Here is a 16,707-nt window from a genome sequence, read left to right as displayed (position 1 = left end):
CATGCTGAGTGGAACATCATAATGACTGGGACTCTGTTGAGTCTTGTTTGGCATGTTTCTCACCCACACAGAAAGGCTTCATTTATCATCCAGTGACAGTGAATCAGTTGGAGGCAATAGCGAGTCACGTGTTTTTGTTAATCCCGCAGATTATTTACTCAAACAGTAATTTGGTCATGAAAAGCATTTGACTGTGATTTGTGAAATTATTTGTAAAAGGCCTTTCAAAACTGTTGTAAATGAACTGATGATACAGAATCAGAGGAAATTCACATGCAGCATCAGTACCATGCTGTATCTAACCTTCATCCACTGAATGAACACTTACAAAAAAAAAACCCTATCACCAATGGTTTTCAATTTCCATTGTCCAAAGTAGAAGAAAAAGTTTTGGTTCGCAGCAAGTCAAGTACTGTAATTTGTAGAGTCACTAGACCAGAGGTGGGCAAACCTAGTTGTTTATTTGAAGTTGTCTAATTCACTGTTTTGGGGGGGGGGGGGGTGCTTTGAATCAATTAAAAAATTACAAAACATATGAATCTTAACGAGACAGTTTTAGGGCAAACAGCTAAATGAATGCCTAAATATATTACAGGACATTTGATAATGTAAAATCTCGTGGGGCGGTTTAAAGGACAGTCTGTTTGTGGCCTGCAGACCATACTTGTCCCAGTCCCACATTGTTGTTTCTAATTAAGGTTTATTATGTAGTGCATTCGTAAAGATTATGCCAAAATGACAACACAATACCCACAATGGTTTTTGGATGCGATCCCTGTGAATGTGAACTGAAGGATATGATGGCTGGAAAGAGAGAAACATATCTCTCATCTCAACATGTTCTGCAGTGTCCTTTTTTGGATCTGCTCAGTGGGATGTGGCGTCCTCCTCGCCAAGTGTCAACAGCATAGGCGGCTGATTAAAACGCTTGCTCTGAGAAAGTTGTTTTCAAGCTGCCCTTTCGGATCACAGCTGCGACAAACTGTGGTCTTTGCATTCCTGTGGCGTGCACTTGGATATCTCAACATAGCAGTGCCCAGATGTGACAACTTTGTGTATTTTTTTTTCTTTCAAGGGAGCAGCGATGGGTGAAAGATGCTAGTTTGTGTGGAACAGTGCACAATACATGTAGTTTTTTACACAAAATGAAAGCCTCACTGATTTTCCTCCACAAGTGGCCTGCAGTCAAACAGATTAGTGTTCATCTGAGAGCCATAAGCAAGACATATTATGATGTAAAATTATTAACTACTTCTGTAGCATTTTGTTCGAATAAGTTACAAATTGCTTAACAATCCACTATAAAACAATAAAATAAGAATATGCGTACATCAACAAAGCTGTACAATCAGAAGTTAACTAAAAGACAGGTAATCAAAGTGGGCTTTAATATCCAAAGGCCAAGATTTTTTTTTTTTACTCAGAATTAAAGACCCGAGTTCAATTGAGGTTAATCCACTATACCCCGTAATGTGGTAAATGTTTAAAAAATGTACACCAGCAACTCTACTTTAACATAGTCACAGTTTAACAGTGAGTGAAACAAGTATTGCATTTTTTTGTGTGTAGTGTAGTCATTAGCAACAGAATAACATTTAAATGATCATTTCAAAATGATGATGTGCACTGATGATGTGATGGTGATGTGTGTGGAGACATTTTTTTATGGTTTACAAGTGAGGACGATTTAACAATTGGCATGCAAATGCGCCATCAGATGCACCAGGTTGAGCCCGAGGGGAAATTCCTGAGTTTGTTGGTTGTACTTCCATTCAAATCTTAATTGTAGGTCCTTTTGAACATAAGTCAATACATTTACTGCAGAAGAAACAGTTTAACAAGAAACAGAAGTTGTGCCAAGATTAGAATATACCTGAGGTGTCACTGTTACTACCCAGTAATAAAGAAGGGGAATTGCGACCTTTAGTAGGAAATGATAAATAATGAGAGTAAAACATAATGAGATGGTCTGTATACAAAATAAAACAACTAAAAATCCGTTCTGAATCATCTTTTTAATGTCGTTGTTAAATCTCTAAAACATACACAAATAAATGCCAACATAGTGTAAACCTACCTGCAGTAATACCAGCATCTTCTCCACCAGTAGCAATGTTATCTTCAGCTGCTGTTGGAATTGTTTTCTTTTCTCCAGCTTTGATCCTTTCTCGAGCCGTGGAGATTGTACTGTGAAAACATCCAATATGAATATGAATATGAAAAGGCCACACTAGAAGGCTGAAGCCCAGATTCAAATCACCGGGATCGGAACTGTGACTCGGCTATGCTAACCGCAAAGTCACCGTGCCACCTGTCCACCTGTTAAAAGAATATCTATCTAAATATATATATATACAGTATATATATATATATATATATATATAGCCATTTTGTCAAACTCTGTCAACTGAAAAGAACATTAGGTTGCTCAGGGCTCAGGTAATGACCAATCACGGCTCATCTGTTTTCTAAAGTTAAGAGGGCCGCATGGAACTTATTATTGTAAATAAAATTCTGGGGGCGGCCCGGTAGTCCAGTGGTTAGCACGTCGGCTTCACAGTACTGGGTTCAATTCCAGCTCCGGCCTCCCTGTGTGGAGTTTGCATGTTCTCCCCGGGCCTGCGTGGGTTTTCTCCGGGTGCTCCGGTTTCCTCCCACGTTCCAAAAACATGCATGGCAGGCTGTTTGAACACTCTAAATTGTCCCTAGGTGTGAGTGTGCGCATGCATGGTTGTTCGTCTCTGTGTGCCCTGCGATTGGCTGGCAACTGGTTCAGGGTGTCCCCCGCCTACTGCCCGAAGACAGCTGGGATAGGCTCCAGCACCCCCCGCGACCCTAGTGTGGATTAAGCGGTTCGGAAAATGGATGGATGGATGGAAAATTCTGGGGTTGACTTCCCCTTAAATGCATGTAATGGATTGCCAAAATTACAAACAGTCCACGGAGTCATTAAACATTTGCCAGTGAGTTACAAAGTTACAGTACATAGTTAATGTATTTCATTCCATTCTTTTATTGTTCAGTCACGTAGTGTATTGTAATGATCTGAGGTGTGTGTGTGTTTTATTATGTGTTGCCGTTGAGGGGTTGTTGGCAAACATCGTCAAGTTGTGTTCCTTTGATTGCTTCCTTCTCCGAGTTTCTGAACGTTTCACTCTGTATAAAAGTGTAGTGGGAGTGTGTGCTGTTCGTGTTTTGGTGGCTCTACGGCTTTAGAGTAGCCGTGTTTTCGTTGTTAATAGAAGGGAGTTCGGTGATCCAGTATTAGTCATTTCTGTGAGCGGAACCAAACATGACATTGTGTGAAAATGTTACCTCAGACACACTTTGCTAAGTTAACATAATCAGGCATCAGCCACAATATGTCTTCCTTTTCGTTCATTGCCGTCCTGCCATGAAAGGCAGGTTTGCATCACATTCAGTGTACTTGGTAAAATGCAGCCTAACTTTCGGACTCTCTTGCTAACACATGTTAGCCATGACACTGCTAAAGTGCCCGTTTTAGAGCACGGATGACACAGATTACAACTACAGTACTGTACTACACATGTGCATCAGAGGTAGGCAGACGGCTACCGGGAGTAATGGAAGACGAGGTAGTTTTGCAACTGCAAAAATAACGATGATGTTGACTATGAAATCGGATTTGGTTGTCAACAAAGTTGTGACTAGTCGATTAATTATGGTAGTGTGTATGCCTTTAAAAAGTGGTTCTGCTCTGTTGAGTCACGTGGAAGTGAATGTATTGGTAGCTAGGATTTGGCTAATGTGGCGTACAGTGACGGTTTCAGTTGAGGGGTGTCCCAGAATGTCATTTTGATTACTGTGTTTGTTAGCGTTTGTTTAATAAAGCGACCGAAAGAGCAGCTGTTTCTTCTCCAGCAGGGAAGGCCTTGAAGACCCAGACGACATGCCACTGGATTCTATGTGCCATTATGCTTTCAAGATTGTACTTTTAATTTTGTGATTTGGTTATCTGTGGACTTTTTTTTGGCGGGGTCCTCGTCAAAGATAGAGCTTCATATTGAAACGAAACCCCAATTACATTGACTGTATGAAGAGTAATAAACCGTGACCCACCCCTCAGTAGGTGTAGTCAGTTCCGATGTCACATATTCTTTATTAGGCCGCCGCTGACCTCATGGTTGTAGCTTATGAGGTCACTGTGGTCGATACATCATTCAGTGCATTGTTGTAGTCGCGCACATATTTGCAAGATAATTTGCCACGCTCCCACACTAAAGCCAAAGCAGCCACACAAAAGCAACATTGAGGAGAGAATCCCTCTGTTGCCAAGCAGATTGACCCACTGGTGACCCAACGGTAGCAAGACATCATTATGTTCACAGTGTGAAATGTTCCATTTCCATGGTCCAACCGAAATCACTGTTCTCCGAAAGCAAGTATCAAAACCACCTCACGACACTACGTGCATTAGTCATCTCTCAGCTAAACAAGACCAAAAAAAAAATTTTTTTTAAAGATCTTTTTATTTTCATTCTGGAGCAGAGCTGTTAAAATGCAAGCTGGGAAAATGATCGCGTGACAAACTGTGGAGCCAACAACCAGCCAAGTTTTATTTTTGCTCCAGCAACAAATAAGTTTAAAGCGGATTCAATTCTTAATAGTGCACATTTATTGGATATGTATATAGGTGTCGTTTATTACTTCTTGTGGACATGTAATTAATTGAGTTTAGCCTATGTTCTAGTTTCCTGAAACCTGCTGAACTCATTTTGCTTCCATGAGTCAGCTGCTGTTTGCCATTCCCTCGAGTTTCCTGACCTCATGCTCAGCTGCTTCCACTTCTCTCACTGTACTTCAGTGTATTTATAACGCTCTACTGTCATATGTCCAGCCTCAGTTCTGTCAGTTGTTGATGGTGTTTTTTGTGGTGGTTTGTTTTTTTAGTCCCGCTTTCACGCCGAGCTGCATTACTACGTTGGATCTTTGGCCTTTTGCGTGTTTTGTATTCCCAAAAGTTTGCACATTCTCAATTTGCAAACTTGGAGTGATCAGCCTTTTAGTCCATCCCACAGATGAACACAGCCACGTATGAAATTGAGAAGACGATATGCCTGTAAAATTTTAAAAATAGCCAACACATTTATTTGGCATTGATGTATGGATGCAATGTACAGATTACCATGCTTCCATTCATCTTAACCTTGGGACATTGTTGCAGTGCCATGGAAAAGCCACATGACCAAGAGGTCAAGTTCAAGGCGAGCAGGGAAACCGCCTCGCCGGGACCCATCGTTGTTGCCAGAGGACAGTGGTCCAACAAAATGGAGTTCCTCCTTGCAGTTGCGGGACAAATCATTGGACTTGGAAACGTGTGGCGGTTTCCTTACCTGTGCTACAAAAACGGTGGCGGTGAGTTGGGAAAAACAACTTCAATAAAGAAAAACAAAAGCCCAAAAGAACTGGGATGCAACGACAGTTAAATATTGTGAGCCTCAATTCTAATTCATTCATTCAAATTGAGAAGACTTTTTTTTTTTACTTTACGGGTACTTTAATCATTTCACATCCCAATGTTGGGGAGGGTCCTGTCTGTTGTGTGTTTACCATTTGTGTTGTTTTCATATGAAATATAGAATAACATAGGTCTCTCTTTTTTTTCCCACCAGGGGTGTTCTTTATCCCTTATGTGCTCTTCCTCTTTGCATGCGGCATCCCTCTGTTTCTGCTGGAGACAGCTCTCGGCCAGTACACTAAGCAGGGCTCCATTACTTGCTGGAAGCAAATATGTCCGCTTTTCGGAGGTAAATATTCACTCCCGAATCACAACATTTTGTACCACTGCAGGATAACAACCTGAACAAGAACTCTGAGGGGGAAATTGTTATTCTATTTTGAGAGGTTTTCATTTAACATGTTTAATATTGTCACTGCCTTATTGCTTTCACGTGCAATTTGCAAGGGCTCAGCAATTCTAGTTGGTGGTTGTGAAACAATTATTTACATCACGATAGCAGTAACCTTCTGCCATATTTTCTTAATGCACAAAACTAGCATTTCACAAGTGAGTGTGAAATGCTTTCTGTGAAGTAATGCAAAACAATAATGCAGGCCAGTTTTCATGTCGTCTGACCTTTTGACGTTAGGTTGTACTAAAACTGCCTTTTATAAGACGTTTCGTGGCATGCACACAGAAAAAGATTCTTTTTAAATGTATTTGTTAGGGTTTTTTTTGAGGGGGGAGTACATCATGGCACATCATTTTGAATATACACATCCATTTTTCTTTTAACTCCAACTGATGGCGGCATGTCTTCGGCGGAAGTGGTTGTTACCCAAGCACCCGTGACCATGCCAAAGTGCCCTTGAACAAGATACCGCACCTCCAGTTGCTCCTGATTCTGTGTCATCAGTCGTTGAATGAAGAGACATCACTTGATGTGCCAATTTGGAATGTCAATATTTTCTCTGTTTTGTTCCCCCCCCCCCCCCCCCAATCTCTTAGGAATGGGTTATGGAAGTCAGGTGGTAGTTTTATACTCCAGCATCTATTACATCATCATATTGGCGTGGGCATTCTTGTACCTCTTCTCTTCCTTCAGCTCTGAACTTCCGTGGGCTAGCTGCCGAAACAGCTGGAACACAGGTATGTAAGACCCACACATTTCGACGATCAGCGAAGATGGTCGGTAATTCGCGTACTCTAAGAGACTATTAGTTTGCTACACTAAGATTATAATATATTGCATGCAGGATAATGTAACTGTAACAACAATAACAGACAGGGTAGTGTCGTCCACAAATTAGCATTTACGGTACTGGTAGAGAAACATGGATGTATAAACAACACTGCAGATTGCAGTTCATTCAAATGTACACTGTACACTAATGTGCCCCACACTGGTTGGGAATCATTGTTCCAAAATGGGTTTTGAACTCCTGTTTAATTTGATATATATTCAAATGTATACTATTTTAACTTACCATTATTATTTCTTTGAGTTAATGTCACTATAAGGTGCCTTTGAGACTTCCTCATTTCACACCAAAAAAAAGTTGAGATTTTCTATTGAGCTTCATGGTCATGAATGACATTAAGCAGACGTTATATTGTTCACGTTACATAATTGGTCAAGCTGCCACACATTTTTAATGAATTAACTGCAAGCAGACAGTGTAAATGCCAACAGCAAAATATATGAGCTTGAGCCCACCCCAAAATGTTTGGGGCACCCAGAAATTCTTCGCATTTTTCCCTCCAGACCAACAACCATGGAGGACACCAATGGCACCTTACAGTGTTATTGACCTGTTCATGAAAACGTGTGAAAAATATCGGATTTCGATTTCATGTTATAAAATGTTTGAATCCACGCAGTATGCTGTCTGTCTTTGCAACAGACACGTGTGTGGAGTTCAGTGAACGACATCTTCTCAACTGGACTGTGCCGGAAAATGCAACATCACCAGGGACAGAGTTTTGGGAGTAAGTTCATATGTTTACTGAAAAGAACCAAAAAAAAAGCGAGAAAAGTGCCTGATGTTAACGGAAATGCGATCCACAGGAGAAGAGTTCTGAACATGACTGGAAATATCGAAGACTTGGGCGGTGTTCGATGGGAGTTAGCCCTCTGTCTACTTTTGTCTTGGATCATTTGTTACTTTTGCGTGTGGAAAGGCGTCAAGTCCACAGGAAAGGTACAGCGTAGATGTCTGTCTGTCTGTCTGTTTGTCCATCTGTCTGTCTGTCTGCTCCCAGCCAAGGCAGGGTTTTGCATCAGAACTCAGTCTTATGATTCCTTTCACTTTCATCATGTGTATTCATCATGTGATCGTCTGGTTTTCCGTCTCTACTTGTACATATTGCTGCATGGAAGGGAGTGGACAAAAATTTAAAACCTCGTCAGTAGTTTTTTGGGGGAAAAAAATCTGGTTTTGTGTTTTTACTGACTGGGATAACGTTGAGCACAAAAAAAAAAATGCACTCTAAAGAATATGAATGACCACTTGTTTGGACAGGTTGTGTATTTCACGGCCACATTTCCTTATATGATGTTGGCTGTGCTGCTTGTCCGGGGACTGACGCTGCCCGGGGCCATAAATGGTGTCAAGTTTTACCTCTACCCGGACGCATCTCGCCTATCTGATCCGCAGGTATGAGCCTCTGAACCCGTTTAACTTGATGCGAAGTAAAACATCAAGATACAGTAACCAAAAATGACAAATTAATTTTGATTGGCCCGGTGGTCCAGTAGTTAGCGCGTCGACTTCACAGTGCAGAGGTCGTGAGTTCGATCCCGGCTCCAGGCTCCCTGTGTGGAGTTTGCACGTTCTCCCCGGGCCTGCGTGGGTTTTCTCCGGGTACTCCGGTTTCCTCCCACATTCCAAAAAAGAAAACATGGCAGGCTGATTGAATACTCGAAATTGTGCCTCGTGTGAGTATGAGCTCGAATGGTTGTTCGTCTCTGTGTGCCCTGCGATTGGCTGGCAACCAGTTCAGGGTGTCCCCCCGCCTACTGCCCGAAGACAGCTGGGATAGGCTCCAGCACCCCCCCCCCCTGGCCCGCGACCATTGTGAGGATAAAGCGGATCGGAAAATGAATGAATGAATGAATTTTGATTGGTTGAAGGGAAGCAAGGAGGCAAGGATCAGGAGGAATTGAAAAAATAGTTTTGTTTTTTTTAAATCTGATTTACAAAAGTCATTACAGAGACTGTAGCTAGTGGCCCATTGTTGCATTTAGGTACATGTTGAAATTTTTCATCTACATCTACACACCCATGTACAGTATTTTCTATAGAGCTTGTCAAAACAGAATGAGAGAGACAACATGCAAACGGCCGCAGCTATGATTGGAACCCAGAACTTTTTGATTGAAAGGCAGGTGTGCTAACCACGAGCACACTGTGCCGCCCATTTTGAGTTTTCACTTTTATAATTAATTTCATGTTGGCCAGAATTTTGAATCACTTTAGTTGTAACATTCAGTACTCTTTTTTTAATTCACGTTTCCTCTCTCTTACTGGCTCGACCAGCATTTGTTTTGTTTTTTTCCCCTGTTAATAAATAAATAAACAAACTAGCATTTTCCAATGACTCCATCATTGAGTGTTTGCCTTTCACGTCTCTCATGATGTCCTTTCCTTGCAGGTCTGGATGGACGCTGGCACGCAAATCTTTTATTCCTATGCTATTTGCATCGGCTGTTTGATGGCGCTCGGCAGTTATAACAAGTATAACAATAACTGCTACAAGTAAGTTGACATAAAACCTGTCGTGACTTCTCATGAATCATTTAATGAGATCCAATACAAAGGCTTTATCAAACATTCTGCCTTTTTATCCTGACTCATGTAGATGGTCAATCCCTTATACTGTGCAATTGCAAAGGCTTTTTCAAATCCTGGACATTAGCATAGCGGTTTAAGTAAACATTGCGCGAACCCACACCACTGTTCTGTTTCAGGAACGTACTTAACCTTGCAAAAAAAAAAAAGAGTAGAGCACTGTACACAGAACATGACCCACTTTGCAGAAGCAACACAATGCCACAGAGGAAACGAGAAAATTATAGCAATTTAGAAAGTAAAAACTGCCAAAAACAACAATCAATGGAGCCACAGGAAAGTATAGAAAACAATCCAAAAAGACCAGTCGCGTCAGTTTTACACAGTCATTTTAGAATATTAACACAATTGCCGTTTGTTTTTACGGCCTATCAAAAGTAGTTAAATTTAAATGGATCATTTTTTTTTCTGGGGTTTGGCAACAAAACAACAGATGTCTTTTGTGAAAGAAAAAAACAAAAACAAAAAAAAAACCATCAACAAAACTAAGCAGCTCTGAGCAAAAAGGGGCAAAAAGACTAATCACAAAGTTGAGACACAGCTTGTCGTTTAAGTTGTTGTGGTGTACCCACCATTGTTATTAACTTTGCTTTCAATGAATTGTTTGAGATGAGAAAATCACCAGTGCATCCTTCTACTTCAATATCCTACTCTCATGATATGATATCAGTGTAGCTTGAACATTTTACATTTTCCATCAATTTCACCTGAGAGCGAAATATCCCTAACTTTTTGTGAGTAATGTAAATACAGTGCGGCCCGGTAGTCCAGTGGTTAGCACGTCGACTTCACAGTGCAGAGGTACCGGGTTCGGTTCCAGCTCCGGCCTCCCTGTGTGGAGTTTGCATGTTCTCCCCGGGCCTGCGTGGGTTTTCTCCGGGTACTCCGGTTTCCTCCCACATTCCAAAAACATGCATGGCAGGCTGATTGAACGCTCTAAATTGTCCCTAGGTGTGAATGTGAGCGTGGATGGTTGTTCGTCTCTGTGTGCCCTGCGATTGGCTGGCAACCGGTTCAGGGTGTCCCCCGCCTACTGCCCGAAGACAGCTGGGATAGGCTCCAGCACCCCCGCGACCCTAGTGAGGATCAAGCGGTTCGGAAAATGGATGGATGGATGTAAATACAGTTTCACATGCAAGTTGTGTCAGAGGCGGTAGAGCAGGGGTGAGCAATTCTGATCCCCGAGGGCCGGTATCCTGGATTTTAATTTTTTTTATTTATATGTCTCCCTGCTCCAAAGCTCATGATTCAACCGAAAAGCTCATCAGTGTTGGAGTAGGGAGACATATAAAGCATCCAGCATATCGGCCCTCGAGGACCGGAATCATCCACATCTGTACTAGAGTCTAGTGGTGAGCATCTCTGCAAGGTTCTTTTTAGGTTTAGAGTTCGAATATGGGCACTGACTTGAAGTTTCTCTGTTTTCTCTGTGCATCTCTTTTTAGAGACTGCTTCTACTTGTGCCTCCTGAACAGCGGGACCAGTTTTGTGGCCGGTTTTGCTATCTTCTCAGTTCTCGGATTCATGGCTTATGAACAGAACACAGACATATCCAAAGTAGCGGAATCAGGTAAGACGACACACACGGTACCTGTGAGTAAATGCGATCACAGCATGCATGCATGACGACACACACTCAAACAAAAGGACTGTTTTTTTTCGCCACAGGTCCCGGCCTGGCTTTCATCGCTTACCCTCGAGCCGTGGCCATGATGCCGTTTCCACAGATTTGGGCCATTTTCTTTTTCATCATGATCATCCTCCTTGGATTGGACAGTCAGGTTGTGCATTTTTCCATTGCTTGTCACATATGCTAATGAAAGGATAAGAAAAACCCCAGGTCAGATTTGGTGCATTTAAACCACAACAATAAGCGTATGGTTATTAAATATCATGAAATACCTCACAGACAATGGCAATCAAGATTGAGTATGATTCTTTTTGTAAAGGTACAACTTTTGTGTTGGAACTCATTTGTTGTACAGGTGCACCTAACGTGTTTAATGAGCATATAGGCGTACATCAGGGTCGAGTGGTTTGAGGACAGCAGTCATGAACAGATCAAAGAAAACAGCAAAACGTATGTAAATGTGGACAGTATGTAACATAAATGTCTCTCCTTTAGTTTGTTGGTCTGGAAGCAATTGCAACTGCTATTTGTGACCTGAAACCTTCCTTCTTCCACGTCGGCCATAGACGCAAACTACTTCTTCTGCTCATCAGTATTTTCTGTTTCTTCATCGGCCTCATAATGGTCACTGAAGTAAGGCAGAATTATGCTTCCTCTAAGGTGTTGACTTATCCTTAGATTCGTTCATTCTAAAGGTGACTCTTGTTGCACACACAGGGAGGATTGTACATCTTTCAGGTGTTTGACTATTACGCCTGCAGCGGGATGACTCTGCTTCTCTTTGCCATACTTCAGTCCGTGTGTATTGGCTGGGTTTATGGTCTGTAGATTTCACATTTGAATGGCTCCTGCACTCTTCATTCAAACTTGCTGACCATCATTTCACCATGTGTCACAGGAGCAGATCGTTTCTACGACAACATCGAGGACATGATTGGATACAGGCCTTTACCACTGATTAAACACCTCTTGAAATATGTCACCCCGGTAATCTGCATGGTGAGTAAACATTCAGTCTGACTTGCCGCTCTACAACAGGAAATAATAGTTGATTCAGTTGAAGATTAACTTTACCCTCATTCCACCGACCTTGATTTTAAGATAGTTGATGAAAACAGCCTGGAAAGGTTTGGCAAGTTTTGAAATGCAATGATTTTGCTACACGGGTTGAAAAGTATATCTCCAGTTGGTGTTTCTTAACATTCTTCATCTGTTATCTTGAAAAAACACTCATAATATTCAGTCAGCAACCATTGTGATCCTTCTCACCTCCAATGAAAGAAAAACACAACGGTTTTGCAAAAATATTTTCAAACACAGTATTCCCAATACAAATTGCTTACGCCTTTTGATAAACATCACTCATTGACATTATATAAGATTCAATTACATCCTATCTGATTTGTCACAAATGTGCTCACCCTAATAAGAAAAAAACACGCCACAGAAATTGGATAGAGAAAAACTAAATTTAGGTTCGATTACAACTAATTGAGACTGAATTACAGCGCCTCTGCTGATTGCAGCCAAGTACTGTTGTGCACTTGCCTCAACTGTTTCAAAACGGGATCACTCAACAATCGACTAATTTCAGCAATTAATGATTGTGCCCTTTCTTAAATCGATATGATCAGATTAGCCTTACCTGGATAAACGAACGTCAAATAAATAAATTAATTAGCAGGCGTGTTCTAGGCACACAAAACAAATATCACTGTGTATTGGCCCCTCAATGAAAAGCATGTACGGTTCCGGTTCATGAATTAATAGCTTTGAATACATGGACTAGACTATAGCACCACCTAGAGGATGATAGCTGTATAAATGAAATAGAAAATATCTTTCAAATTTGAAATCCTTTCTTTGCTGTCCTTTGTAGCAGATGCTACTAGTTAACAGTTACAGTTGCTGTGTTTAGCCATGTGGTTAGCCGTGTGTTTGAAGGACAAGAGGAAGAACAATTCGTGAATATTCGTCACTTTTTTTTCAAATATTTGGATTAATATTTATTTTATAGTATTCACTTTATGATTCCATGTTGAAGCAACAGCCATGATTGAGCCACTGTATCTTCACTGAAAGATGTTCTATTATTTGCCGCTTTTTTTCAGGGAACATTTATCTTCTCCTTGGTTAAATACAAACCTCTGAAATTCAACAACACCATTGAGTATCCGTGGTGGGGTTATGCTCTGGGCTGGTGGCTGACTCTGTCTTCCACACTTCACGTTCCCCTATGCATGGTGTATAACCTGATTACCACTCCCGGGACACTTCGTCAGGTAAAATTTTTAGTTCAATTCTATTAATTATAAACCCTTTAATGCGGAGGTGTCAAACATACGGTCCGCGGGCCGGAACCGCCCCCCCCCCCCAAAGAGGTTTGATCAGGCCCGCAGGATAATTTAAAAGTGAAAAAATGCATAAAAACACGGAATTAATATTTTTAATATGGTGCAATTCATGGAGTATCCGCTAGGGGACGTACTGTTTTAATCAGAGAAAAAGACATCATTGTTTTGATCAGAGAAGAAGACAACAGCAGCCTCAGTCTGTCACTGAGAAAGACCCAACACAGGAGCCGCTATCAAGGACATGTGAATACTTTATTCGTTACAAATTTAATAGCACTCTCTTTAGTTTGTAAGGTGTAGGCAGGGATTACATTTAGATTTTCTCTGCACATGTAAATGGTTTAAACTTTCTTTATAAATCTTGTTTAATATTAAAAGTGCATTACTATATTTTGCAATACCAATTACTTGTTAAAGTTGTGTGCCTTAGTACAATCAGTGGGATCAGTTGCAATAATATATGTGAATGATAAAAGTAAATTGCACATTTGTCTAAGGAAATCTAAGGAGCTTCATGTTTTGTGAAAGATCTGTTTATTACATTTCAACGTTTTCCTAATGTTCTTGTGCTTCTTTAGACCAAAACAAAGGAAATACATTATTTTGGTTATTTATAGCAGCATATGGTATAACTTTAATGGTCCGGCCCACTTCACATCTACCGAGGCCATATGTGGCCCACAATGTGAAATGAGTTTGACACCCCTGCTTTAATGGATTCTGTCCCCACAAAATGTTTTTCCCGTATTAGTAAACAGTCAACATTCTTTCCTGCTAGCGGGTCGCCATCCTTTGCAGTCCATCGGAAGATCTTCTGTCGCCAAAATCAGAAGAGAAAGTACTTGACCTGCTCCACATGACTCACAAATCAGATGCCATATTGTGAAAACATCGGACATGTCCATTGAAACTATGAGACACAACTTTAAATATCGTTGCAAAATGAAAGATGACATTCACAACCTGGTTTTCTCCTTTGGAACCAAGGTACAGGAGTTAGAAATATAACCAATCATGGAGTCATTGTTTATCCATTCCTATCCTCCAATATTTGGTGGTTCACATAAAGGGAATAAAAAATTTTAAAAAAAGGAAAAAAAGTGGGTTGTAAAGGTTTGCCAAAAGCAATTGCAATAATGAAAATGCAGTGCCTTGAAACTTTTGGACTTTTAAATAGTTAAATTGTTCATGCTTTACTTTAATATAGTAAAATTGTTTATACTTTACTACCGAGGTCAAGAAGATATAGAACTTGGCTCGGGGTCCAATAATCACAAATCCATTTTTATTCTCTCAAAAGCATTACTAAAAGTCAAATTTATGAGGATAATTCTTTGTTTCATTGAGGTATTTATGGAAAAGTAGGTGCCATTGACATAAAATACAGATAAATTTTTATCAGTACTTTACATTCTTGAATGTGGAATAAAACAAAAGTGTTGAGTCTTGACAAATACACCTTGTGCGCACCTCAGCCATGCGAGCCAATGACGGCCTTTCCAGATTCTATACAAGTGCCTTAACCAAAAAAATATGGTCTCGAGTAGTGTCAAAACATTCATTCATTCATTTTCTGAACCGCTTTATCCTCACTAGGGTCGCGGGGGTTGCTGTAGCCTATCCCAGCTGCCTTCGGGCAGTAGGCAGGGGACACCCTGAACCGGTTGCCAGCCAGTCGCAGGGCACGTAGAAACGAACAACCATTTGCGCTCACACTCACACCTAGGGACAATTTGGAGTGTTCAATCAGCCTGCCATGCATGTTTTTGGAATGTGGGAGGAAACCGGAGGACCCGTAGAAAACCCACACAGGCCCGGGGAGAACATGCAAACTCCACAAAGGAAGGCCGGAGCTGGAATTGAACCCGGTACCACTGCACTGTGAAGTCGACGTGCTAACCACTCGACTACCGGGCCGCCCTAGAGTCAAAACAATACAAAAAAAGATCTGGTGGATCAGCAATAAAATGTGAACGTTTTCTTCCATGTCCATTGTGCCACTCCATCACAAAATGATACGAAACTCAATTTAGTCAATCACTGAAGCAACCAATACTCAATAGTAACTGCTATGAGGTAAATAAATTGATTTAAGTTCAATCTTTCCAGATGGAAGTCTGCCAGCTAATGGGTGTCGTATCATCTTTTATACAGATGTGTGGTCTAAAACACTGAAGGGCTCCAACTACTGTCCAATTTGCACATGATCCACCATCACAGGAAAAAGATAAACTTACGGTTGTGAGACAGGATATTTTTGTAACCATTAAAATATATTTTTAATTTAGTTGGATCATTACCAGGCATGCGTGGTGGTGGCATACTTGTTAGAGAATTAAGTAATTAAGATTGGGTGAAAAAAAGGTGATTGTATTCTGCTACAGTTACAGGGGGGAAAAACGTATAATCAGACGACAGGTACCTTAAAAAAAAGAGGGGGGAGGATGTTTATTTCGGAAGATTACAATTTTAATGCAGGGAGAGGCCTGTTGTTGACTTGATCCTTGGCCACTTTCAAGTGAGTTAACAGCGCAACATGTGGATAGGTTGTCAACACGCACTGGATTATGTGGATGTATTTTAAAAGCACTGTTACGAAGTAAGCACAGTGGTTAGCTCGTCTGTGTCACAGTTCCGAAGTTCACGGTTTGAACACTGGGTGCTTTGGCTTCCTCCTCCATTCCTGCAAGACAAATATATCTAAATATCGATTTGTTGAGATTTAATTTCTCTTGCCTTCATCAGCACATTTTGTACTGACTTATCCAAAACTAACTGAAAGTAATCAAGTTAATGTACTTCAATATGATCGTATTTGGATTACATTCCTGCCTATAAACTTTCTCCCCCTCTCCCTCCCTTGTTTCTTTCTGACTTTCGGGTTGAGTGAACGCTGGCGCGTTTTGGCTGCCGCTGCTCAACCCGTATTGTTTTGTGTTATTTGTTATTGTAAAGTGTCCTTGGGTGTCTTGAAAGGCGCTTATAAATAAAATCTATTATTATTATTATTATTATACATGATCATCTGGATCGGAATACTTTCTTTGAAGTAATCCTCCCAATCTTGATTGTGATAGTATTGTTACTGTCCTATTTTTGTTTTTATTAAAATTATAATTGTTTTACTGATTTGCTTGGAATGTTATAAATGTGACCTTTTCATATGTCATCGAATTGAAATGTATGATGTTTGTATGGCACCATAGTGCTGTGATAAAAACAAATACATCAGAGGGCTGAAACAAAGCAAAGCTTATTTTATTTGCGTCAGATATTTTATGAATTAATGCATTTAACTGACAGTGTTACTCACCTTGGCCATATGTGATGGCAAATAATTTCTTAAATTGTATTCAGTTGATTCATTTGAAATAAATGTAGCCTCTGTGAAGCGGTTGGCCATGAACATCA

The 16,707-nt window shown here is 40.7% G+C and overlaps 1 protein-coding gene and 1 long non-coding RNA gene across 3 annotated transcripts in view; one reads left to right on the top strand and one right to left on the bottom strand.

Annotated features, from left to right (window-relative positions):
- Positions 1–12,695, bottom strand: part of LOC147201189 (uncharacterized) — a 20,115-nt gene extending 7,420 nt beyond the window's left edge. The window contains exons 1-3 of the long non-coding RNA XR_015101691.1: positions 12,588–12,695; positions 11,007–11,125; positions 2,078–2,187 (exon numbers count right to left, since the gene is read on the bottom strand). This is a non-coding gene — a long non-coding RNA (uncharacterized LOC147201189). The remainder of the gene's footprint in view (positions 1–2,077; positions 2,188–11,006; positions 11,126–12,587) is intronic.
- Positions 1–16,707, top strand: part of LOC147201188 (sodium- and chloride-dependent GABA transporter 2-like) — a 17,460-nt gene extending 753 nt beyond the window's left edge. Inside the window, exons 2-16 of one of the 2 annotated variants that reach the window (XM_086118730.1) lie at positions 5,186–5,376; positions 5,634–5,768; positions 6,470–6,489; positions 6,567–6,610; positions 7,366–7,450; positions 7,530–7,662; positions 7,984–8,118; positions 9,116–9,219; positions 10,758–10,882; positions 10,981–11,093; positions 11,438–11,575; positions 11,660–11,762; positions 11,841–11,941; positions 13,054–13,224; positions 14,075–16,707. In XM_086118730.1, coding sequence (XP_085974856.1) covers positions 5,203–5,376; positions 5,634–5,768; positions 6,470–6,489; positions 6,567–6,610; positions 7,366–7,450; positions 7,530–7,662; positions 7,984–8,118; positions 9,116–9,219; positions 10,758–10,882; positions 10,981–11,093; positions 11,438–11,575; positions 11,660–11,762; positions 11,841–11,941; positions 13,054–13,224; positions 14,075–14,182 — 1,689 coding nt within the window. In that variant the 5' untranslated portion in view covers positions 5,186–5,202 and the 3' untranslated portion in view covers positions 14,183–16,707. Of the gene's footprint in view, positions 1–5,185; positions 5,377–5,633; positions 5,769–6,469; positions 6,611–7,365; positions 7,451–7,529; positions 7,663–7,983; positions 8,119–9,115; positions 9,220–10,757; positions 10,883–10,980; positions 11,094–11,437; positions 11,576–11,659; positions 11,763–11,840; positions 11,942–13,053; positions 13,225–14,074 lie in introns of both variants that reach the window. The other variant, XM_086118729.1, reaches the window with a different exon arrangement.

The sequence above is a fragment of the Hippocampus guttulatus genome, chromosome 8, assembly GCF_054856545.1.
Source record: "Hippocampus guttulatus isolate MCC_2025c chromosome 8, RoL_Hgut_1.0, whole genome shotgun sequence".
NCBI classification, from domain to species: Eukaryota; Metazoa; Chordata; class Actinopteri; order Syngnathiformes; family Syngnathidae; genus Hippocampus; species Hippocampus guttulatus.
This window is presented reverse-complemented; position numbering and strand designations above follow the sequence as displayed.